At 41.1% G+C, this 26,644-nt stretch overlaps 1 protein-coding gene across 1 annotated transcript in view; it reads left to right on the top strand.

The window, feature by feature from the left end:
* The window catches only part of SLC7A14 (solute carrier family 7 member 14), a 49,604-nt gene that overhangs the window by 4,455 nt on the left and 18,505 nt on the right, over window positions 1-26,644 (top strand). The window contains exons 2-3 of the mRNA XM_090273814.1: window positions 17,319-17,555; window positions 19,299-19,516. Of these exons, the coding sequence (XP_090129940.1) occupies window positions 17,319-17,555; window positions 19,299-19,516 (455 nt within the window). The remainder of the gene's footprint in view (window positions 1-17,318; window positions 17,556-19,298; window positions 19,517-26,644) is intronic.

Genomic DNA, 26,644 nt, shown 5'->3' with positions numbered 1-26,644 from the left:
TGACGCCCATGCTCCACCCCCACATATTCTAATTTAATTGGACTGGAGTACAGCTTGGGTTTTGTTTTGTTTTGTTTTAATTCCCCAGAGGACTCAATGTACAGCCAGGATTAAGAACTACTTTGCTATAGACACCAGAACCCACCTTCTCTGCAGCCATAATCTATAAGAACAGGATATGTATGTTAGGGTAGAAACTATTTGGCCAATAGGTTCTTATGAGATTTTCTTAGCCTAGTGGCTTCATTCCCCATGCAAAGCTAACCAGCTTATAATGTGAAACAAATCTGACTAGGAGAGAAAGTGACTCTCTACAATTTGAAAAGACCCAAAGTTACAGTAACTTCTCACGCTCCTCCTACCAGTCCTGCACCTACCCCGTAACTGCCCACAGCCCTATCACAGTGGAGGGAAACTGCAGAGGAAACGGCTTGTGCTGTAACCTTTGCCCCTTGTCCAAAAAGGCTGATTTACCCTTTAATAGCTTAGCAGACCACAACCAGACCCTATGCCTGTTAATTATCAAAGCTAGGGATCCTTTTGTGTATACCAGATGAAGTAAACTAAAGAGGGAAAATAGTGTTCTTCCTGGTTACCACCTACAGCTCTGTTGAGAGACTGATGGACAAAGGGAAGATGGTTTACAGTGGTTCTCTAAGTCAGTTGACTGGGGCGAAACTCAATGCAAAGCCACCATGCCAGTGACATCTGACCATTAAATGCAACCTTCCCTAAGAGGCTCCTACGAACTTCAGTTCATATAAAGGATGGCCGGTTTAACATTTTTCCTAAATTTATTTACAGTTATATTTTAATGTCAATAAATTTAACCTTAAAAAGAATATAGATCTGACTCCTAAGTTCATGCACTTTCTACAATAACCCTTCAAGTTCATATCTCAAGTGGTTTGGGTATGGATAAAATGACAGTATACATACACAGACACCATCAGCCCCCTGCCTGGTGCACAATGCTGGTAATTTTTATCATCTACATATAACAAACAGGTGGCAAAAGGCTAATAAGCTATAGCTCAATAAAGATGTATTAGGTACCCACCATATACCAGTGCTAGTACCAAAAATTCATAAATTGTTTCTACCCTATAGGAGCCATGGCTTATTTATGGAGATGAATATCAAACCTGACAAGTAACTATGGTAATAATAATACTAGTAGTAATAGAAATAGTAGCAGCAGTAGTTTCCATTTGTTGAGCACATAACTATAAATCAAAGAGTTCTAAATGCTTAGCACATTATTTTACTTAATCTTCACAAAGAAAACCCTATATGATAAGTGGTAGTATTATCCTTATAGTAAAGATGAGAAAATGGAGACTTTCTGAAAAGTTTGGTAATTTGCTCATGAGGTGACCGAGCAAAGAACAGAGTGAAAGCAGTCTGGCTCCAGAGCCCACCCCTTAATCACTTTGCTGTTCTACTACTGTATTAACAGATTTGGATTAGGTTCAATTGCATACAGTAGAAAACCAACAATGAGAGATAATTTCACTTATCTTTAACATAAGAGAAATCTGCAGGAGGGGCTACTGTTGTGGCTCCATAGTCACAGGAACTCAGGCTATTTGATCTTTCTGCTCTACCATCCACATGGTTGGCTTCCATGTTCAAGGTGACTTCGAGATCCAAAATGGCTGCTGCAGCTCTGGTCAGTACGTCTGAGTTCCGGAAGGCAAGAAAGAGAACAGAAAGTTGGGGCAGATCACTTCCTACATTTCTGTCCCCTTTATAAGAACCTTTGTCATGGGTTTTGTTGTTGTTGTTTTGTTTTGTTTTGTTTTTCTGTAACTACTACTTATATTTGCTAAAACCTAGATACTTTGTCACATAAGTGAGGCTGAGAATGTAGTCTTCTGAGTATATTGTCAACCCCAGTATTATAGAGGTTCTGTTGATGGGGAAAGAAAGGGAAACTGGCTGTCACTGCTAGATTTATAATGGATACATAACCCCTAAGCCTTCCAGTTTGCTGAGGTCAATTTGTCCTGAAATATTTAAGTAAAATTAGTTCTGATTCTCAATAATGCACAATTAGAAGGTCTAGAGTCCCTTTAATAAACCTAGGGAGTTGTGAGTCTTACCTTTCTCCTACTTTTTCCAGTCCTGAATCCCTGCTTCCATGGAGTCTCTCTCTCCACTCTGCACTTCATTTCCCAATGCCCCTTTTCTTCATTTTCTCATCCAACTAAATGGCACCCTAATTCTTCCTCCCACAAGTATCACCAAGGCAACGTTGCATGGGCAGTGGACTTTGTGGAAAGTTTGGGCCAGAGATGGGAGATATAATGCATCCATTCCAGCAGAAAGTAAGCTTACAATTAAATATAGGACACCCCAATTCTTCCTGCCTTCAGAGAATTTCCACCAACCCTCTCTTCTTGGCTCCAGCCTCCAGCCCCATGGATGGGCAGCCTTTTTCCTTCATGCTCCTTAGCCCGCTCACTGTCAAGCCCTAAGACTCTCATCCATATCTTATCCAGAGCAGTTTGCTTATCTCTATTTCCCTCCAAGTTCATCCTGGTCACTTTTCAAAGACTGTCATCTCCCAAATAAAATTGTCCATCAAGATAATTCTTGGAGGAGAGATTTGGGGGCCAAGCCAAAATTGTATATCATTCTGTAGACACTGAGAAGTTCAGTGGCATGACCAGATCTGTATCTTAGTAGCAGTGGGGAGACAAGAGAGGTGGAGAAACTGATTGTATGCAGACAAGAGATTATGAGGCACTCGGCCCTAAGAGTAGTTGGAAGGAAGCTTAGGATGGAGAGGATTTGAGCATGGGTGGATGAGGGAGGCTGAGGGGAAAAGGATAAGGGCTCTTTCCAGCTGAAAAAAGACTCACAGTAAAAAAGAATGTTTTTGAAGGGTTCCTGCCATAAAAAGAAAAAAAAGAATGTTTTTGAAATAATGTCATTAGAATAATGGATTTCCAACACCACTCGGGTAACAGAAAGTGAAAGTAGAACAGAAAATTCCAGGATGTAGAGAGTACCCTCTTAGAATACCCCAAGGGATAGTAGTAAACTAACATGTGCGTGCATGAATTGCAGATTGTGTTTTCATGGCGCACCTGCTGTCTGCTTCACCAGCGCAGTGGAGGAAGGGGTGGTTTTAGTTCTGTCCTCAGATGAGGATCCCAACAATCAGAGGTTAAAGTAACTTCCTGAGAGGCATGCAGATATTCTGTTGCAGAACCAGAACTGAAATCTAAGTCTGTAGGACTCCAAAACTCACAGTCTTCCATTTCAGCAAGCTGCCCTGAGATCTTTGAAGCCAATATTTCTCATTAGATGTGGATTAATAAATTGCAATCAATGAGAAGGGTCTAAAAGGCCATATATAATCATCACACTGAGTAGTATTTTTCTTGGCACTCTTAGTTTATGGTTTAGCACTAGGGTCTATAATTCATATTTTCTGCCATCCTCACCCACTCTTTGGCATCTCTGATTTATCAGTAGGTGAGCCCATGGTAACTGAATCCCTGGAAAAGTGGAAGGGTAGCAGAGCTCTAGCAGGCACCCCACCTCCTCCTTGGGCTGGTTCTGGGGGCTTTTGAAAAATTTAAGCGGAGTCTCCCCATTCCAGCATTCATCTCAGGTTGGATTTTCATGGCTGAGGAAGATTTCTAAAGATTGAGTGTCTGTGTAGTTGGTTTGGTGAGTTTCCTTGTTTAGTTTTTAAGAGCAAACCTTCTTCCCCTCATTAAGGTGAAACCAGACTTGAGAGGTGAACATCAAGAGGTTTGGTCCTTTTGCAACCCCTTCTCACTGATCTAAGATCATTTATTCATCCCACAAACTTGCACTTATTTTCTCCTCCAAACATGTCTGAGAACTACTCTTAGCCATGCTGGGAGGTGGAAGAGGCAGCAACATTGAGAGGGTGCAGGAGTGCAAAGATAAACAAAGGCACACCAGTCCTCAAGCCTCTGGAAAACAAGAACTCCAAAATAGTGTCCAAATAATGATTACAGCTACTCCCGACATTTATAAATTCTCTAAGACATCCTAACTTATTAAACACTCAGTAAATATTAGGCATTGTGATTATGGCTATTGTTTTTATTATTACCAAGCAAATACTGTGCATAAATCATCTCATTTACTTCTCCCAACCTCCCTGCTAGGTGGATATTAGTGTTTTCATTTTATGGCTAATCATAAAAGCTAAATCATTGAAGACTTATAATGTGCCTGATGTGAGCTAAACTCCAGTTACATGATCCTCTCAACAAATTCTACAAAGTATGTGTCATTATTATACTCTTTTTGTAGAGGTCAAAACTAAGGCTAGAAGAGGTTAGGTGACTTGTCTGGGGCCACAAGACAATGTCAAAGGCTGAGTCTAAGTTGAATTCTGCTTAGCTCCAGAGACTGTTACCCCCAAGCTGCTTCATGCAGGCACACGCCCCAAAATTCAAAAACTAACCAAGGGTAATTAAATGAGTCAAGGACGTTCTCTACTCTTCTTGGGGTTTCAAAAAACCCTGTTGCTCATCGTATTCTATTGATTAGGAGAGCACCTTTTTTAGCTCAAAACTTCTGTTACCCAGGTCATGAAAATGACTTCTAAGCTCTGTCACCTTTCTGTCACCTGTTAGCAGTGAGAAGGGTGTTGTGAAGTGCATGTACCTCTTCTGTACAGGGCTGATTGACAGCCATGTAGGAAGGCTGTCAATTACCAGTTCAGAAAAGGTGAGTATATTTTATATAATAGAAACTTGAATGTTCCTCAAGTTGCTGATTGTGAAAATGAGTTTCCTCCAGAAAACCCAGGAGAACCTGGGCTTCTTTTATATCTTCTGCAGCTGTTAGTAGAGTGGACAGTGCAGACCAGGAGGACCTAGCATGGCTGCAGAGGGGACTGGCCACCAGCTCTGAGGTGCTGCGAGACACAGGAAAGAACTCAAAGGGCTTGGCATTGATGAAAAGAAACAAGACGTGCACACATGCCATCATTGTGAGCACTGAGACAGACAACAGGGCCTGGTCAGAAGCCAGGAAACCTGAGATCTAGTTCCAGCTCTGTCCCCCAGCAGCTCAGGACACTTGGGCAAGTTATTCACATCTCTTGACCTCAATTTCTCCCTCCGCAAAATGAAGAATTTGGGTTACATTGCCCGTATGAGTTAGGTTTTTGTGGGTGTTTTTTTAAGGATCTAGGAAGGGATAGGTTTGTAAAGAAAGATCCAATGTCACAACTCCCCCACCACATACATACTCCCACACACATACCAACTTCATGTAGCAATTAGTCCCTGTAGCTGAGCCCTGCTGTGCCATTTACTACTTGTGTGACTTGGGAAATCCACTTAGCCCAGAGCTTACCCAAAATTACAGATGTGCCGAGGTGTTGATCCCTGAGTCCTCCAGGCAGCTGGGAGGTAGCAGAGGGCCCAGGGGTAGTCCACTCTTCCTGGGAGCAGCCTCCCCGCTTACACTTGACCTCCTTCCCATGCCGATACAAACAGTGTCATTATCTAGGTGAGTTATGCTGTGGGAAAGATTGGGAAATCCTGATAACCTGTCTAGATCATGGATTTATCAACTGTAAATGAAAACATTAACAGCCTGTGCATCATAACCATCTTGTAAGATTAAGATTGTGTATATAAAGTGCTTAGTATAACTGATGTACATAGTAAATGCTCAGGAGTGTTTGCTGTTATTATTATTCTCCTACCACTACTATTGGCCAGACCTCCGACATAGTAAGGCTAGATGTGTCCTTAGTGCAGATGAGCAGTTCTGGTTCAGAATCTGAAGCTTTTCAGTGCACACCCAGCAAAATACCCAGTAGGCCTGCCTCCTACTCTCACTTTCTCCAGCTGAATCTTGTGCAAAGAGTATGCTTTTACTTCTGAAAATATTTGCCCAAGAGGAATTGCCATCCCTGTGGGACAGCCCCTTTCAAAAAGGCTGTGCTCCAAAACATACAGATAGGCTGTGTCTCAGAAAACAAGCAAATAAATACAAATAATAGTTACATATTGTGGTTAGTGCTATAAGGAAATTAAACAGGGTACCATGATGAAGCACTGTCTCTGAACAAGTGATATTTAAGCAGCCTCAACTCTGCAAAGTAACATAGGTGCTAGAGATGAGTCAGGCATGATGGCCATGGAACTACCGCTTGAAGTGGGAGTGCCGATGGAAACCCTTAAAGAGAAGTTATGTCAAGTGCCAGCCCTTGCCCCAGACACTTGGTACAAGGCAGGCTTTGTGCATAAAGTCTGCCTGGCTGGCCACAGCAGTGCAGGGGCTTTGCACGTGCCAGGCCATCTGCTCTGAGTACTCGTGCCCCTCCTCACATTGCCAGGTCGCAGAGGCTGGTGCTAAGGGACCATGACCATCAAGGTTATCAGGGAGCTCCTGGAAAATTCCACTAGCCCTGGCAAGGGGGTGAGATCACCAAAGCAAAAGGCGTAAAAGAGCTAAGGGCAGATCTTTGTCAAATGGCTATAGTCAAAGAGGAGAAATAAGAAGCAACAATGGAGAACAAAAACAAAGTGGGCAGAGGAGTAGGAATAGAGATGAAGGAAGAACAGCTTTTCATACAAGAAAACAAAGGTGTAAACCCTGGTGTCATGAGCTTCAGAAAGGCCACTACAGTGACAGCCTATGGATTGGAAGAAGCAGTTTCTAGGGTACAGTGTAGACAGACACCACACTGCAAAGAATAGAGTTGCAGGGAGAAGAGGGAATAGCCAGCAGTAAGAGGAATCTTTGATTTAACAACCCAAGGAATGCATTTATCTTAAAGACAACTTGTGCCTGTGCTTTACTGAGTGTCCATGAGTGGCTGTATATGTATGAAAAGTAATTAGTGGTTAATATGCATTACAAACATTTCACACTAGACTTCACCACTGGCCATTTTCATGGATCTGGCCCCCCAAAAATCCCTTGCAGAGTAGTTGAAAATGTGTATGCATATATGTATAACTTTACATGTATATGTATATATAGATAAACACACACAATCATTAGATCCTATTAACTCTTCAGGAGCCTCTTATTTTGGAATAAATTTAATAGCTCTTGGCTGTATTTATTTATCTTGAAACTCTATACCCCAGCTTGTAATTTCTTAGGCTTTTTAAGAAAATAACCAAGCTAATGAAGTTCTCTTATAAGTGAACCGTAGATACGATTGCCTGCTCCTTTGCAAACATTTCTAAGAATGTTTTCACTATGAGAGCAGGCAATACTATACATTGGCCGAGAGCACTAGATATTTTCCTTGAGGGAATTCCTCTTTCATGAAGCCACCAATATAGCCAAGAGAGTCACTCTTCTCTTTACTAGAGTCGTCTTGCAGAAAAGTCAGCTAAAATGCCACCATCGCCATTGCATTCAGTAGGGGCTGCCAACGTGGAAACAATCCATCAGGATCATCTAGAAAAGAATCTTAAGAACAGTAGCCTGCTGGTCCTTGTCAACTGTGCACAAGTACTGCGCACTGTGCCATTTACCAAGCACACACCATCCTCCCATCCTCATAGACCAGTAGGTGGCAACGTTCCTTAAAATACAAATTCTGTTTTTATGCCCAATAGAATTCTCAAGTTCTGAGGGCCAGGGAGTAGAAAGGGGGAAGGGAGGAGGAGGAAGGTGAAAGTGGTAGGTTTTTGTATCAGAGGAGGAGGAAGAACTAGAGGGAGGAGCTGTAAGCAAATCCCTGTACCCAAAAGATTCTCTTCGTCAGTCTTCCAATCCTGGATCTCTGGCTCTGCTCCACCTTCCCCACACATTGGCCCAATCTGCAAAGAAGTCCATATGGCAGCCCTCTTGTGAGGGGTCCCTGATGCTCTGGGAAGGTCTTCCTCAGAGAACAAATCCAGGCCCACAAACGACTGGCTATCTCTCACTCTCCTGAACATTTGCTGAGACCACATCCTGTCCTAGTGGAACCTTGGTCCCACCTGCTCCTCAGATGGGTTGAGGAGACCACGAGAGGTTTCAGGTGTGTTGCCTTGGTGCTCACCTTTAACCCTGTCCATTAAATTCTCAGGGCAAGGGGGGCAGGTAGCTTGATCACCTCACAAAAGCTTTTCAGGTCTGTCATCACTGTTGGTGCCACTTTCATCTGCTCGAGGAATGGGGGCACTGCCCGCTCCTACAGAGTGAAGAGCTGCAAAATATCTGGGTGACAGAAAATTGCTGGTTGTCATTTCAACTCCTGCTCTTCTTTACTTTCTGCACAAAGCTTTGTTGGCCCAGTTATGAGTGTCATCTTGATGAGCGGCTGTAAGTCTCATAAAGAAAGTTTGAGCAAGAAAATGGGAAATTTCTCTTTCACAATTTCTAACTGAATTTTTGGAATAGGACAGATGCTTCCAGACTAAAGATTTAAAACCTAGGCAGAAACCTTTCTGTGTTCTGTTTTAGAAGTGAATTGAGCAGACAAGGGTTTGATCTAGACTAGGGAATTTCTGATTTCCCTGCAGATGCTAAGTCTCTAAAACCATCAGCCAACAACACTTGCTTCCTACCTCTTTATCCCACCTCCAAGGCAAAGGCTCCTGTTAAACACTCCAGAGGATACTGCTAAGTCATTCTCCCAGAGATTCCTTTTCCTCGGGTAGAATAACAGCCACAGCTCCCACTGGAGGAGGGCCTGTGATACACCAGGAATGGTACATGAATTCCTGAAGACCCAGAGCAGCCTGCACAGCAGGAGTGGCCATCACCACCTTCCACAAGGGGAAACTAAGCCTCAGTGACCTGGAAGACTTGCTCAAGGCCAGTTACTAATAATTTTGGTTGTCATTCAATTCATTAAGCACATACTGTATGCCAGATCCTGGGCAACATGATTTATGTGCATGATCTCTTTATTATCATAACCATTCTCTGGGTCTCCCTTTGGAGGCTGTGTGACTCCCATGATACCTCATTGTCTCTCTTAAAGCAAAGGGGGGCTGCAGATAGTAGCCTCAGCATTCCCTCACAGCTTATCTGAGCACCAGATGAGGGCCTAGCACAATAGATGCCAAAAACATGACTTTGCCCTTCCCTTTTGTAATGTCTTTGCCCCTCCAAGACTGCCTTTGATGTTACCCCGGGGTCACCTACAGGTCTCAGGAAACAGCTAACCCTGTGGATTCTGTAGTTGGAAGCAATCACATGAGCATTATTATTGTCATCTTCATCATCATTTTATAAATGGCGCGATTCCTTAAGAAGTAAAATAATGTACTCTAATGATGATAACTGGCAGTAACATGACCAGACAATATAATACTCAAATTCATCATGTTATAGAAACAGACATCAGGCCTCCAATAACCTCTCAATTATTTTCATAGAGGGAGATCTAGAGAAGAGGGTACATAGGTAGTCTGATCACATTTAAACTTCCTTGACCTGTTTCAGGGATCACATCTCTGACTATGCAGTCAGCCTTTTCCCTCCTGTTTATATGTTGATTTATTGGTGCTGCGATTTGGGGGACGTTCAAGTTCTCTGTTCACTACCAAACTTTAATTGGAGTCTGTCAGGTCCAGTAACTAATGGTGTCATAATCTCCCTGATTAAAGATGCTGTCTACCCCTAAACGCAGGCCCTCACTGTCCGCCTGGGGCCTGCTGGGCCAGAAAAGGTGTACATTTTTCTTGAACACAAAGAAACACAGGCATTTCCAGGTACATTTGTAAAAATTGCCTGGTCTTCACCGATAGGTGCATGGCCAAGGTTGCTCAGGAAGAAGAGACAGTAGCAGGGAGGTGGAAGAAGAGTCCCTGATGGATTACTCCCTGAAATGAAACCCACCATTTTCTTGACTTACCAAGAACACAGGGAAGAGGGCATGGGGCAGATCACAGTGTCCCACAGCATCTGACAGGGGGCTGAAGAGATGGTTCTCAGAATCTAGCTTCTCAAGGAGACAGCAATGACGAGGATACTTCATCACCCACCATCTGGGATTCAGTGTCACAGAGAAAACAAGTGTTTCTCAGTGAATTCATACTCTCTGAGGTCCTGTGATTTTCTACTTATAACCTACTCCCAGTCTCCATTTAAGCAACCATAGTAATATATATGACATGTCTTAACCCTGCTGTGAATTTATAAATGGAACAAAGATGTTTCCAGACAACTAAGAAAAGGAGAAGAAAACAAGTAATCACCATCTCAGCAATGCTATATTTGGTGAGGACTTTCTTAAAGACATGTTTGGGCCTAAGTGGTGAGTCGTCCAGCAGCTGATTCCATCCTGCATCTGGGAGATGACGGATAATTGACACTCAGGAGAAACTGCCCTTGTGAATGTGGAATCATTGACCTCATCCATTTGCCAGGTCAGCCCGCCGCAACCTTCCTACCACCCCAGAATGAAGTCTTATGGATACAGTATGTGTAAAACAACTCATCAGACATCTGCAAGTTGTGCTCTTCACACAAAACGAGACCCTCCGAGAAAGAACTCTGAGCCACATTCATGATGCTACTGGTCCTGGAGGCCTGAATGAAAGCACAGGGCTGCAAACTGTTTTCTTGGACAGCTTCCCCTCACTCCCTCTCATATCTCCTGTTCTTTCCCATTGAACAGTCCTTCTGGCTGTCAAAAGACTTTACTTCAAAACTTAATTTTGTAGTTCCTTAAAGCAGCTCATGCATTTCCTTCCCACATCCTGCAACCAGTATTTCCTTTCTTGTTTTATTATAATTTTGGTTTTCTGGTCTGTTTTCTCCTTTAGACTGTAAGACCTACAAAAAAGAGGATAGCATTCTTCCTGTTCATCTTTGAATCCCTAAAAACTAACATAGAATCATAGAGATGGCACCTTATAAATTTTTGGGATAAAGGAATGAATTTAAAGCTCCTAGAACTAAATATCAAAAGACCTCCTCTATTCTAGCCCCAGCTCTGTATTGAATTGAATATGCAACTTCAGTCTGAGAAACGGTTGCATCATCTATGAAGTTAGAGAACAAACCCAATGAGCAAGTGACACCCATCCACATGCCATGCTCAGTACAGCCGGTGCATCCTCAAAGGAGGGCCAGGCATTGGGCGGAGATGTGGGATGAGGTAGACCCTGGGCCTTGCGTCTCCTGCTCCTCTTCACACACAACCACCTTGCCTTTACTTATTTATGTACTAGGCTCTCTAATAAGACTTTGTGTGCAAAGTGGCTTTTATAACCAAGACAAAGCTATAAAACTATAGAAGCAGATAAACTGTCCAGTCCTTTCAGCTACATTCCCCCAATCTATTAAAAAGGTCCCAATAAACTAAAATAAGTAAACAAACAAATAAGTACAATAATAAAAATTAATAAAAAGGTCCCACCCCCTCAATAACCTGCTCCCAGTCCACCTCCGTAGACTCATCTTCCTCAATCCCCAAAGTGGCCTTCATATGTCATTCCAGCTAGGCCTTTTCATCTGCTTATAACCACCCTTTCCCACGTTTTTCTGCCTGCAAAGCCCAGCTGGCCCTTAAGGTGCAGCTCAAAAGCCTCCTCCCATTCTCCCCAGTCCTCCAGCAACCAAAGACCCATGCTCCTAAGAACCAAGTTGATCCAAGAGCACCTCACAAATACTCTAAAGTATTAAAACTAGCCATGTGGAATCATCTGTTTATTAAACTCTTTCCTGATTGAAACCCAGATGCTTCATAGTTAGGAGACATGCCTTACTCACTGTTGTGTCTCTGGTATTCACCACAGTGATAAGCATCACATAAAAGAAAGAAATTAGGAAGTCAGAAGTTATTGGTAAGTTAGTTGATAAGTAAGTTAGGGAATTGGCCCATAAGTTAAACTATATTATGATGAGAAAACCTCTTTATGTGAGGAGAGAAATTAGCATTCAAGTGTGAATAACCACTAGATTTCATCTTTCCAGGTTAAAGAATACTTTTTAAAAGTACTTATATTTATCTAATAGCTTTTGCTGGTAGACTGTGGAGGGAAATACATTTCCCAAGCCAAGAAACCTTTCTCTACCATTTGCCTACTCTCAGCTGGGTTTTTCTCCTTTACATCCTCTTAGGCTGAAGAATATTGGCCTCCTGGTTCTAAGAAAGTCATAGAGAGCCAGGGCAGGCTGTGAGTGAAGGGATTAAATTAGAGGAGCAGCAGCATACAGTGATACTTTACAATCGTGTGGCACTGTCTCAGGCACAGTTGGAAAGCTCAACGATGTATGTAGGCTCCCTGGGAGTATTTAACTTGAGGTTGACCTGTTATGCGTGTAGATGATGGAACTGTAGACTCTCTGAGTCAGAAAGAATTGACATTGAAAAGGACTAAATTTTTCTGAACCCCCATCATACATCACTTGGAGTACACATGAGATGGCCCATAGAGAATATTTCAAACATGGAATCCCCTGGTATCTTGTCCCAACCCTTTTTTCAGTGTGTAAGTCCTAAGTCTCACTGCTCTTTAGGCTGGCCATGTGTCCATTTATTCAAAAATAGTTAAGGGTATAGAAATAGAATACTCGGTTTATGACAAAATGAAAACAGGGATACTTTTACAATGCAATTAAGAGGATATCAGAGTTACAGACAATGAGAAATTACTCATTTCCTCTAGTCCTGATGAAATGAATCCTCCATATTTCTCGAGGATCTAGACTTGCTTTCTGGGAACAACTCTAATGGGAAAACTTCCATCATGTGGTCTGCAACATGCAGTCACATGTTGATGGCTATCTGGACCTCAACATTATACTCTGTCTTGACTTTCTCTAGCTACATGATTATACTTTTAGAATCAATATGCCTCTCCTTCCCCAATCACTTGATGGGTAACCAAAGAATGCAAAATCACTTTGACGCTAACACAGGCAAATGTGATTAGGAAGGTAATACATACTAACTTGGGTAAAGATTATTTATAATGTATTTCTCCTTTAAAATAGTGATTCTCTACCGATTACATAAAATCAACTTTGGGTAATAAATACTTTGCCATACTTCCTTTACTATTATGAAATATGAACACAAGATAATGCTATCTTTCTACATAATGTGCCCTGAGTATGAAATATAAATGAAGGAAAAATAATTTCTAATAATAAATATTTACATGTGTGAATGCTGGGGCATAAGTATATTAAGAGATGTAACAAAGTCATCAAAATGTTTGCTGTCATCTGATGGCAAACACACTACAAACACAACTGCTATAAATGCGCACTCACGTAGGTGTGCTGTTTAGTATTAAAAAACCATGAGTCATGTTGCTATGGATAATGTAGTTTTTCCAAAATGATAACCAACTCTTGGTAAATTTCAAACAAAAAAATATATAACTGTCCCTCAATTTACCCAGTTGTTGTAGTCATGGAAAATTCATTATTAATAAAGCTGTGGGAAAAATGCTTTGTGTTAATATGTAAATGGAGATAAATTCAGTCTCAGAAATAATAAACAGGTTTTTACTTGCATGATTGTCCATTGTCATCTTCAGAAGTCATGTAAGACACCGGACAATGCTTCATACCATGGGACGGTCCCACATATTACAGAATGTCTAACAGTTCAGTTCTCTGCCCATTGAATGCAGCTTTTGCCCACAGTTATTATGAGAATCACAGACACTCCTACAGATTTCTGGAATTTGAACCTAGGGAAGCAGTGTCCTCCTTGCTGAAAATCATTGGTTTGAAGTATTTTCTACAGAGCTTCCCTGATGGACTCAGACTCGATCTGTGAAGCCAAAGAATGATGGCACTAGAAGGTACCTTAAGTCTTATCTAACTGGCCACTCATTTTTACCCATGTGGTATAAGTAACTTAATTTGTTCTTGGACACTCAGTTACTACATAATCTAGGATAAAAATCAATATTTCCCTTCCAGTCATTTTTATTTATTTATTTTTAATGTTATTTATTTATTTTTAGAGAGAGGGAAAGGGAGGGAGAAAGAGAGGGAATGAAACATCAATGTCTGGTTGCCTCTCGCTTGCAACCCAGGCATGTGCCCTGATCGGGAATTGAACTGATGACCCTTTGGTTTGCAGGCCAATACTCAATCCACTGAGCCACACCAGCCTGGGCTCATTTTTATTTTTTATTGTAGAGAAAGATACCCTTGAATTTGTCTGTCTTACACACCAGGTATTTGAAAATAGTTGAATGACTCACAACACTTTCCAGTTTTCAACAGGGTATTTGGGATTGAAATCACTCACTTCTCGCCAAGTGGGATATTCTCTACTGCCCACTACAAGCCTGAATTCTTGCATACAAATAAATGAGAAAGATTAAAAATATTATAAATTTCCTTTACAATGTGTTCAAAAGAATGATTGCTGAGAGCAGAAAATGTCTTGCATGGTTAATGGCTAATAGATTTTCTCACTGTTCTCCCAAACTGCCAATCACAAGGATCCAGGAAGGACCCTGGGAAATGAGTGACTAAGATTCTATGTACTCCTGCTCTGTGCACAGGCTGACTCAGAACAACAAGGGGCTGGTTCCTTCCTAAGACCTAATAACGTCTTGGCTATTCAGTTCTGATGGTGAATTGAATATTTTAAAATTTGATTTAGCACATCAAATATTAAGAAGAGGACACTTGATTGCATAAACTTCACAATATTCGCTCTTCAAATTAAGTTTGCAAATGAATGCCTGCTTCAAAAGTATTGCTTGGAAAAATTCCACTTATAATCCTCATATATTATCAGATAAGTGGGGAGAAGATACTCATAGCATTGAAGAGTCATTGGGTAAAATTGTGGGTCCTACACCAAAGGGGAGAAGTTAGTTGCCTCCTAATCCTGTCCTCACAGTGCACTTAAAGAACAACCTACTCTGTGCAGATTTGGCTCTCTTCAGGGGAAGAAAGCACAAAAGTCCTCAAAGCAAGAAAGTATCATCAGGTCCTCATACGTGGTGCCTATACACCCTACAATTTCCTCAGAGAAGAGTTCCACAGGTCTTTCTCCCAAGACCACATCCTCTTAATTTTAGACTCACTCTAACAACTCAAACATCAGGTGTTAGAAGCAGCAATTTAGAAAAAAGGAGGTTTGATGGCTCAGGATAAGCCCTATGACAGCAACAAGGAGAAACAACTGATCACCTGATGTCCCGGGAGGAGGTGAAAAACTGTTTTACAAAGTGAAAGGAGAGGGGCTGAGATAGGAACTCAAAACAAACAGCAGCCTGGGCTGTGGCTCAGTGGATTGAGCGTTGGCCTGCGAAGCCAATGTCGCTGGTTTGATTCCCAGTCAGGGCACATGACTAGGTTGCATGTCAGGTCCCCAGTTAGGGGCGCAAGTGAGAGGCAACCACACAGTGATGTTTCTCTCCCTCTCTTTCTCCTTTCCCCTCTCTCTAAAAATAAAATAAACAAACAAGTAAATAAATAAATAATTTTTTTAAAAAACAAACAGCAGCCTGGGCCATTTCATGTAGGGACAAACAGCTCCGCTAGCCTGGAGAGCAGCTCCGTAATACCAAGCAGCATAGTAGTAATGTAAAAGAAAAATTAGATTATGCTTCATATGTTTCACAGCAAAATTCAATATAGCAGGTAGAATCCTTGAGTGACGTAGTAGGAAGACCCTTCAGAGAGCATCCCAGTCCGATCCTTTTCTTTTTTAAAGAAGGAAATGGAATTGAAAAGATGGAACAGGTCCAAGGTAGTATTGAGACAACAGCGCAGCCCAACGGGTCCAGGACTCCTTCCATACGGACACCCTGACAAGTGACGTCCCTGAGAGGAAGGAGAGGAGATGCCACGTCACCTGTCATCGTTCATTGCGTCATTGCTTTGGGCATCACTGTTTTTGCTTCTTTGCATTGATTTCTCCCCATTCTAAAGGAGAAGAAACCTGTTCTCTTTATTCACAAAAGAGTGAACTCTTGTGCCCGGATTTGTGATGAGAGAGAGCTTCGGGGTTGGCTCTTAACGAAGTTGGGACCGAAGGTAAAGTTTACTTCTGGCATTCTCCCACATCCCCTTTCTGCAGTGTTTCCTCCAACCTGTCCTATGTCTGTCCTCCAGTTTGGCGCCCCACCCACAGGCCCCGCATGAGGATCACCTAGCACAATGTAGGAAACTCCCAACTCCCAGAAGTCTGGTGCATTCCCAGTCTCTTTCTAATTTGATCCCTAACTCCATTAAACAAAGAATGAAGCAATTTACTAATGTTTTTGAAATATAAGTGGTGAGCTTATTAAAATTCAGATTTCTCATCCCCATCTCCTGAAATTAGGATTCAACAAATGATTCTGGTTGAAGTGGGCGCTGACCCTCCAAGCACCCCTATACACACACTCCCCTCCACCCAAATACTTCATACTGTCTCTCTCTGCCATATCTTTATCTCATATTCCACCTCTTTGTCCAATTAATTCCTTCATATTCCTCCAAACCAGCTCATGTACATGCCTTGCATCTCTGCTCTCATTCCTGTATATTTCTACATCACTGAGCTGCACAAAGCCTACCACGCGTGCTGATTTTATGGGACATCTCCCCTTGAGGGCAAGGCTATGTCTTACCTGTCTTTTTTTATTCCCAACACTTAGCAGCCTGCCAGGTACTCTAAAAGCGTTCATTAAATTATCTTTTGCATGTGCTAAATTTCCTCATTAATAACCAGTCTTTTGGCCCTGGCTGGGTTGCTCAGTTGGTTGGAGCATCATCCTGATATGCCAGTGTTGCAGGTTCAATCCCCAGTCATGGCACATACAAGAATTAAATGTATCAATGAGTGGAACAACAAATCATTCTCTCTCTCTCTCTCTCTCTCTCTCTCTCTCTCTCTCTCTCTCTCTCTCTCAAATAAATATATAAAGACTTAAAAATTTTTGTCAAAAAATAAATAGTCATTTATTATATTTGAATTTTTACCAGTCCCCTAGATATTGAATCATTCAAAGTATCACTCTGAAATAAGATGCATCTTTGCAATATGTAAAAATAAAAGAGAAAAATGTTACATATAATCTAACCCTGGAGCCAACAGCTGTAAGGGTCATGAGTTAGGCCCATGTTCACTCAGGATATCTAACACCTAAGGAACAACGACAGAAAAATATAAAACAAATGGGAATTTTTCTAAATAAAGAAGATGAGTTTCTAATCGTTCCTTAAAATTACTGTTGATTGCTTTTCAAGCATTCAGGTTAAAAAGGCTTTCAGAAGTGAGGTTGGAAAACATTCCTGGTATTGAATTGATTCATATACATAAAACTCTCTGTATTTGTTCTAGAACCTCAGAGAGTCCCAGCATTTTCTGCCCAAAATGTTCAGCCACCAAGAGGTAGCTCATCTCCTGAAGTTCACCACCCATGTGTGTTTGTCCCATGCAGGTGTTTGCTATGCAGAGTTTGGAGTCCGCGTCCCAAAGACCACAGGGTCGGCCTACACCTACAGCTATGTCACTGTCGGGGAGTTTGTGGCATTTTTCATCGGCTGGAACCTGATCCTGGAGTACCTGATTGGCACTGCAGCTGGCGCCAGTGCCCTGAGCAGCATGTTTGACTCGCTGGCAAACCACACCTTCAGCCGCTGGATGGTGAACAGCGTGGGAACCCTCAACGGCCTGGGTGAGACTGCCACATCCTCACCCCAACCTGAAAACCTGAAGAGCCAAATAAATGTGCCCTCCTTTCAGGACGCAATTTGGTAAAAATACATTAAGAGCCTTAAATATGTCTTCTTTTTTTTTTTTGCAAAGTAATTCTTCCCCTCTGACTCTATTCTAAGGAAATCAGTCTAAATTCCATAAAGTTTTCTACAAAAAGATGTTCATCACAGCTTTATTTATGATAACAAAAAATTAGAAACAGCCTAACTATTCGACAGTGGAGCAAATGACTAAGCAAATTGTGGAAGTATATTGTGTAACTAGGAATTAAAAGAATGAGTAGGAAGACTGTTGTAATAACATGGAATCTTTCTAATGTAATGACATGTAATGAAGGATGCAAATCATACATGTATCGTGTTAATAACTATATAAAATAAAACTAATGCATTAAGAGCTGTAAAGAAATTCTTCAGTGGTTTCCTCCGCAGATTTTTAAAATTTTCATAAGTAAGCATGTATTAATTTTTAATGAGAAAATATGTTTTTAAAATAGACCAAAATGAATTCTAATCTAGCAGAGGTCAAGGATGGGTAATGGAACTGAGTGAATACCAAACAATAAGATGCTCACAAAACAATTACCTTGAGACTTCAGGCTCTGCCCATCACTTGCCACCCGCTTTCCTTCCTGATATCTGACTTTATCTTTTCACATTCATAGGAAGCTAGACATTAGTTGAGGAAGCCTTGGGGTCTTGCCCCAGAACTTCCAGGGACTGATTCTGTGGCTTTGTGCAAGTCATTTAACTTCGGTGTCTCTATCTCTGAAGAATTGACAAAAATGCTCATTATTCAGATACCATGAGATGATAAAAATGTATGAAGACCACACCTACTCATATGCTGATTTCATAAAAGTTTAGGTCTGTAAGGTCTTCCAAAATCAGGTAGTCCAACCCCTTCACTTTACAGATGAGGTCTAGAGTATTGAAACACTTGCCAGAAGAGTCAGACAGTCCTGGCTTTGAGTCCTGTGTGCTTGCTTACACTAAGGGCTTAATAGCAATTTGATTTAATTTGACATCTCTGGTTACAAGCAAAAATACAACTGAAATTCAGGAGCCTGACTGCTGAGGCTGTGCCTTTTCCACTCTATAGAGGGCAGGAGTCTACTGGCCAATAGACAAGATCTAGCAGAGAGGGTGTGTTCTCTGGTCATTTTCTCTGCAACCACATACAGATAAATGGAAAGAACACCCTTCTGCCAATAGTTTTCAAAGACGTACATTTCAAATTTTTCTAATAATGAAAACATTGCTGAAATAGAAAGGAAAACTTATAGACTATAAAGTGAATAAAAATGAAGATAAGACAGTTTTCAAATAACATGTTAGACCTATATATATCCCAGATATCCCAGGACAGTCCTAATTTCAAATGTTCTGTGCTGTGGTTCCATAGGGCTGTTGTAATATCATGCATCCCAATTATTGGTCCAGGATATCAAGTGATCTTACCTATATATCAAAACCTGCCCATTCGCAACTAGACACATGTAGACCACAGTGTAGGCATGCAAGTGTGCACTCACACACACACACACACACACACACACACACACACACACAAATATTCTCCTCTGGCTTTAACAAACTGACCACCCTTCTCAGAGCTGAATGCAGATGACCTGAGATGGGGCTGGGAGTTTGCATGGCCTTTTTTCTCCTGGACGTTATTAACTCATGTCTTTCCCCTCTAGGGAAAGGTGAAGAATCATACCCAGACCTTCTGGCTCTGGTGATCGCGGTCATTGTCACCATCATCGTCGCAATGGGGGTGAAGAACTCTGTGGGCTTAAACAATGTCCTCAACGTGCTGAACCTGGCAGTGTGGGTGTTCATCATGATTGCAGGCCTCTTCTTCATCAATAGGCAATACTGGGCTGAAGGCCAGTTCTTGCCCCATGGCTGGTCAGGGGTGAGTTCCTTCCTAAATCCTGGTATACCTGTCATGCACTCTGCCTTCCACCCTGACCAGTCTGAGAGATTATTTTTGAGAAAACGCTGCTCTGTCTCATTATCTTCATGCCTCTTCCTCACCTTTCATTCAGATGTTCTGGAAAAGTGGTTCTTATTTTATTTGTTTAACAAACATTTTTTAAGATCCTATTTTATAGATAACAATAATAGATTTGGTGTGGTAGTCCCTTGCAATATGCCTCATATTAAATGCTTTGCATGTAATAACTTATTTAATCTCCTTAATAACTTTACAAGATAATATTTACATTCTGGTCTTGCAAATGAAAAAACTCACATGCAGAGCAATCAAATGGCTTGCTATTAAACATACAGTGTAGGTAAACACAAAGGACCCAAAGCCAGGACTGTCTGACTCCAAAACCTATAAATCTTCCTACAGTCTATTCAGATGACAGTCGGTCCATAAATGAACAAGACAGTAAAGGAAGCCAGGAGAGTGAATGGGTAGGGAACGGATGAGTGTTTCCTGAATATGAAACTAGGGAACAAATAGTTTTTAAATCTAATCCCAAAGTTTGACCCACAGTGGATAGTCCCTCAGGGGTCTGAGGACAGTTGAATGGACCCAGTAGGTGCAGGTTATAAATTCCATCCCAGTGGCATGGTTCACAAAGATAAGTCCACATGGTGCGGTCTGGGGGTTGGCAAGATTGTAGGCTGGGCCAAAACGACATTTTCAGATCTCACCCCTGTGACAAGCAGTTCTAAGTTGCACCTGAAGTCTTTCTCTAGGGTGCCTAAAAATGCTTACTTCATGGATTAATTGGTAGAATTTGCTGGCCCATTCTTTTTTTTTTTTTTTTTTAAGTAGTAGAACATAAATCAGAGAAGTCTGGGCTGCAAAAGGTCTTAGAAGTCACCAGATCCTCGCCCCTCATTTAACAGGTAGAGAAACTGAGGCCAAAAGAGGCAAAACCTGCCTTAAGTGGTGGCAGAAGAAAGTCCTGGATTCCACCAGTTTTGCTTTTGTAGCTTTCACTGCAACTGTTTTCCTCCAAGATGTTCAGGGACCAGAAGTCTGTCTTGGAGAACACTCAAAATAACTTGTTATTCTAAACCATGCCATGCTGTTCAATGCAGAGAAATAAGCAAGGAAGCAATTTCAGCCAAGATTTCTAGTCTTCTGCTTATCTGTAAGAATTCCACAGAACCACAAAGTTCATTCCGCCTCCCTGAAGTGAATAAATCCTGAAACTGGTTAAAACCAGAAGAGACAAAGAAGCACTGTTGACCTAATTCTGTATCCTTAAATCTGTATTTTCCTATGCTACAAATTGTTCCTTTCCTGTCAAATAAGAGAAACAACAAATTATAAGAATGACTAGAAAAGAATGTTTTTCCAGAACTCAATTACATTTTCACCATAATACATGAAAATATTCTCACCATTTTCTTAACAATGTAAGAAATTATTAGGTCATGAACTTACTCTAAGATTTTGGCCAACAGCTAACTTCTGTGCTTTCAGGTTTTCTCAACCAACCAGTGGGAAAATTAATTGTACCAAATGTCTGTAAAAGGAAATAAAATCTTGGATGTTTTTATGTGCATGTTGTGTGGTTAGCAATAGTGATAATAACAGGAGGAAGGAGCTAAAATTTATCCACTACCTAGCTGCTCTATGAATTGTGCATTGGTCTCTATGAATATTACCTCACTCTTATAACAAAATTTTAATGCAAGTGCTGCTATGCCCAACTTACAGATTGAGGATTCAAGGCTCAGAGAGGCTGGGTTACTTATGTAAGATCACTTAGCTAATCAGTGCCAGAACTGAAATCCCTGCCCAGGTTTGTGTGGCTCCAAAACCTTTTCTACTACATCAATGTGTTGGGTATGATGACCCTCCCTTCTGAACCTTCTTAAATAAGATAATTAATCTGATGCATTATATTTCTATTTCCTTTAAGCTTTCCCAAAGTCATAGTCTTGAAACTGGGAAAAGCATTTGAGATGGCCTAGTCTCTTATCTTCAAATGGGAGTACAGTTAAACCATCGCAGGGCAAATGTGCATTGTTTACCACCGCACCATGTCAGAGCAATTCAAAAACTTGTCTTAATTACTTGAATCATGTCAAATTTTTAAAATCTTCCCAATAGCTCACCTGAATGGCACACACTGTAGTCGAGGCCCCGTGTAACAACTGGAAAGAGTTAATATCCTCCTATAAATACCATTTTGCCCATGCTGAGGAAGACGTCTTTTAGTCTTTCTTCTTGTGCTGTGTTCTTGTGCTTGATTATCTTTGGGAGCCTCCTCTTCCCTCCTTTGGAGCTCCACATCTTTCCTCAGTCAGGAGTCTGCCTCATTAAGGAAGAAGCTAATCAAGCCAGTCTTAGAAGCTCCCCATTTATATATTTTGAGTTCTTACCAACTTTTATAGCAAGAAATGAAGAGGAGAAATCAGTGTGGAGATTGACTGTGGAAGCGGGGCCGGGGTGGGGAGAGCAGGGGGGGGAGCTGGGCAGAGGAAGGCAAAGGAGAGACAATTGTAATGAATAAACAAAAATAAAAAGAGGAAAAAAAAAGAAATACTTTGTTAATAAAAGTCTTAGTTTTACCATAAAAAATGAGATTCCACACTTAACAATTTCTTATGACAAAGTCTTCCATATAGTTTTCCTTTAATCTTCACAACAGCCCTGCAAAATAAATACAATAATCTCCACTTTACATCAAGATAACTGAAGCTTAGGCCATAGATCTTAATCATAAAAGAGTTAAATGCAATCCCAGTCCTGGATAAGCAAAAGGCCTTATGTATGTACTCCATTTATTCCCCCCTCCCCCTGGGCCGCCCCCCAGTAGTGGATACATGGGACCAATTGTCTTGTTTTGCACCTTTGACCATTGACCTCCTGACCTCCTTCCAACCTAAACCAGCTACCTTGAGGAGGCTTGTCTTTGGTCACCAAAGCACTTTGGCTGGGATTTGGGATTTTTCACTGCAAATCCATTTTCCCTTCAGGAAATTCAAATATGTGCCCTAGTGGCTATGACTAAAAGCATCATCCGAGCAAAAAGGACATTCCAGTGTGAAGATGTTGCTCACTCATCCTCTCTGCTATCTGCCTGGCCTTGGATTTCTGTGCAGTGAATTTCCTCCCTGGCAAACTGGCCTGGACCTGTTCTTTCCCAACTTCAGTTTCAGGTCACTTTTCCAGTCCAGCAAGGCCACTTTGAATATAGATCCAATTTTTTAAGGTCTCACACTTTCTCATGAGCATTTCATCTACCACGTTACTAGTCATACTCCCTACTCTGTTATCTAACAATTGTCAACAAAAGTGGGTGGCTTACTTGGCAGCTGCATGAAGTTCTTCACTCTTTAGGAAAACCTGACCTACCTGACAAGGAGATTAGTTCAGAGTTCCAATCCACTTTATTCTTCCATCACTTTAGGTAGGATGGAATGGAAGAAACCACTGCATAAGTAATGGTTTAGAAGGATACCACTACATGACTTGAAACACAATTCTCAAATACTTTGAAAGGGTTAATAAGCAATCTGTGTTCTGACCATGGACCCTTCATAAGCCTACTCTTCCTCTGCTGCAACAATTCCTTCCAAAGAAAATAACTTAAGGAATGGTTTACTCACTTACAGGTTCTGGGTCAAATGCTTCTTTGGTCTTGAAGAGCTTAAGAACAACAAACATCTTTTCCCTATATCAAGTAACTGCTGGCCCTCAGCTGAACCCCTGCTTCCATCTGCAAATCCTCAGCCCCTGAACACTCTTGGATGTGTATTCCCTGTATGTTGTTTGTTCTTGACGCTATCTTATGGTTTTTCTTTAACCAAATAAGACGTTCTGCGAGCACAAACAGCTCCAAGAAATATGGTCCATAGCAAGTATTTGTGAGGAATGCTGACAGCCTTCCAACAAAGGAAAAGTCCTTTTCCACGTTCTCCACATTTGACTCCATTAGTTGGAAACTATTAGCACTTTCCACTGTCACTAAGAACAGGCTGCTGATAGATCTGGGTCTTGAGTGTGGTAGAAAATGCTATTGAAGTTGTAGTTTTATCTTGTTACCTTGGGAGTGAACTATATAAAGGTGTCTAATTATCTCCTAGGTATCTGGCAGATTGGCCAAGGCATGATATGGAGAGGTGGGGCCACTTCATCCTACTGCCTCACAGATATCAGCAAGGCACCGGGGGTCAGCCTTTAGGGACTCCATACACTGAGTAGCAGGCCACTAATGACATTGCTCTGGACAAGTGATTAAGCAGCAGCCCTCCAGCAACTGAGGCATGTGCTGCTTCCCTAGAAAGCTCTATAAAGGCACAGACCTATCTGGATTGCCCAGCTGAGCAGCTATACCAGGTTTACTTTGGAAAATAATTTTTGCTTATGTCATCAAAATAGAAAGTCAATGCTAATTTTATTTATGTAAACCATTAAAGGAAAGTAAGGATAAAGTACCAGTAAACCCAGTAATGCATCTACACACATACACACATACACTTTACCCACCAATTTTATTCACAGATGCTCATCCCCAGGTACCACACACATTCCTTCATGCATGCAAAGGTATCCTAATCATAAATACCAGTGGCCAGATCTGAATCTGGATAGAATCAGGTGAAAAGCAGTTTTTGTGGTTACTTGAATAGAGATACACCCATACAGTTTTATTTCATGGATCCTGCATTTGCTTGCCAGGAAGAAAAACTCATTCAATCTAACTCAAGTAAAAAGGTGACCTTATTTGCTAATTCTATTATCTTCTCTTTGATAATCTGTTTATTTAATCTATAGCTTGTTAAGCCAGGGTCTGTTTGATCTTGGCAGGTGTGCTGGTTTTTCTCCCTTTGTCTCTGCTCTCCAGATTCATTCTCCACCCTGCACGCTCTGTTCTGTGCTCCAGAAGACCCCTGTGGTTGCTTACTGTTGGGTTCAGTCAATGGGAGATGTTATCAGATTGGAAGGTAGGAAGAGAGCAAGACCAGAGTGTTTCCTTCTCACTTCTCCCAGCCTTAGCTCCTAGAATCCCTTCATTGAAATAATTCATGTGAACCATCTCAGTTAAATTCTGTTCTTTGCCTAATGCCCTAATGCCCACACTCTACCTTTGATCTGTCCAGTCTCTTTAGTTCTAGTTCTACATATGCAAATTCAGGTTAACAGACATTCTCTTTGCAAACTTATTCTCTCTCTTCCCAATTTGATTATATTTAAATTTCTGGTATCTAATCATTATATGTGATTGACATCTATTCTTTCACTCACTTGGAAAAGAGTAGCATTTCTGTTTTTTAAAAATATGTAGATATTTATTCATCTTACTCAGTTTGTTACCACAGTCAAGGCTGCATTTTGGGTTGGGCAGTATTCTTGGGACTCCAAGACCCACAAGGCCAAGCTCAGAATACTTTTTGCTCATTATTGTCTCCACTTTACCAAGTGCAATGCCTGGTACATGGAAACAGTTAATAAATGCATGTCAAGAGCAAGGAAAAGAAAGAGGAGGAGGAGAAAGAGTTTGGGTCCTTCAATTTCATCTGTTCTAGAAAAACTTACAATAGTTATAAAAATACTACTGGTAAGATTTAGTACTTATTGAGCACATACTGTATTCTAGTATTTCAATTTTTATTATGTTATCTCATTTAATCCTTGTAACAACCTTTTGAGCTAAGTCTTATTACTATCTCCATTTAAGTGGTAAAGAAACTGGGCTCCAAGAGGTTAGAGACTTGTTCTAGCTCACTAACCTAGTATGTAGCAGAACCATTCTAGGTGTGACAGTTTACAAAGTCTGTACTTCTAACCAAATCTGATTCCAGCCACATGCATGGTTCTGGGATTCCTTCTTGAGTCTACAATATACCCCTCCTCCAACCGCTGCATGCTCCATACTTCAAAATTGGAAGATGTCTCTATGACTTCCACTGAGTCTTCTCATCTTCAAGTTAGACATTCCCAGGTCTCCAGGTGTTCCTCACATGGTGGGATTTGCAAACCTTTCACCTGTCTCTGTGGTGAAAGAGCTGTAATGTGCCCCCAAAATCTTGCTTAGGATGCTCCCACCCTCCTTTCTTAAGCAGTGATCTCTTCTAATATCAATGACTTTTTTATTTGACTCAGAACTGAGCACACCAAACAGGCATGGAACTGTAGCCCTTCAGCATCCTAATTAGAAGTGATGCACCTTCAAACTGACTGTCACAACAGGTCACTGTATGATTTATAAAAGGGGTGTGTGTGTGTGTGTGTGTAAACAGGAGTTAAAGGAAGACAAAGCAAGACCTGTTCTCTGGAAGCTGTCTTAAAGCACAGCTTTTCTCGATTGGGGCTGGTAAGTGAGTTTGCAATCCTTAAAGAACAGAAACAGTTTCTAGATAAATGCAAACAAGCACATTTCCAAACCTGTGAGCCTCCATGTACATCTGCTTTCCCTCCTTGTATGAAAGCCAAAAACATTTTCCGTGCCCTAAAGTGAAGGGCTTTGCTGGACTGAGATTGTGAGTTAGCTCCTCTCCCAGAAAGGAGCTCTCTGGCAATCAAACTGCTTGTTTGACAAGTTCTTTTTACCTAAATTTTTAGAATAGGCCGGGAGTTCTTAGATTTTGGGGTTGGCCATGGACTCCTTGGCAGTCTGGTAAAGCCTGCAAACCCCTTCTGAAAACTGTGTTTTTAAATGAATAACCTAATTACATAGGAAATCAAAAGAAATCAATTATATTGAAATACAGTTATAGAAATATTTTCAAGTTGTGATATAATAACAATGTGTTTATTATACATTAAATATTAACATACATGTCTAGTAACTATCATAATTTGAAAGTAGCAATGAGCACAACTGATATTCTAAGATCTCTGCAATGACCCTTATATGGTAGGAAAATGATTGCTATTAGTAACAAAGTTACAGGTACCCTTGGTTTGCCATCTACATTCATAATTGAAAGAAATGCTTACACTCAGTCAGACGTTAGTGAAAATAAAGATGTCATGTTTTCTCAACAAAATTCACAGTCCCCTGAATTTCATGGACCACAGTATAAGAACTCTCAATTAGGGAACTGGAATATTAGAATCCTAATA

The sequence above is a fragment of the Furipterus horrens genome, unplaced genomic scaffold, assembly GCF_987537825.1.
Source record: "Furipterus horrens unplaced genomic scaffold, mFurHor1.1.pri manual_scaffold_1, whole genome shotgun sequence".
Taxonomy (NCBI): domain Eukaryota; kingdom Metazoa; phylum Chordata; class Mammalia; order Chiroptera; family Furipteridae; genus Furipterus; species Furipterus horrens.
Note: the sequence above shows the minus strand (reverse complement) of the source record. Positions and strands in the feature narration are given on the sequence as shown.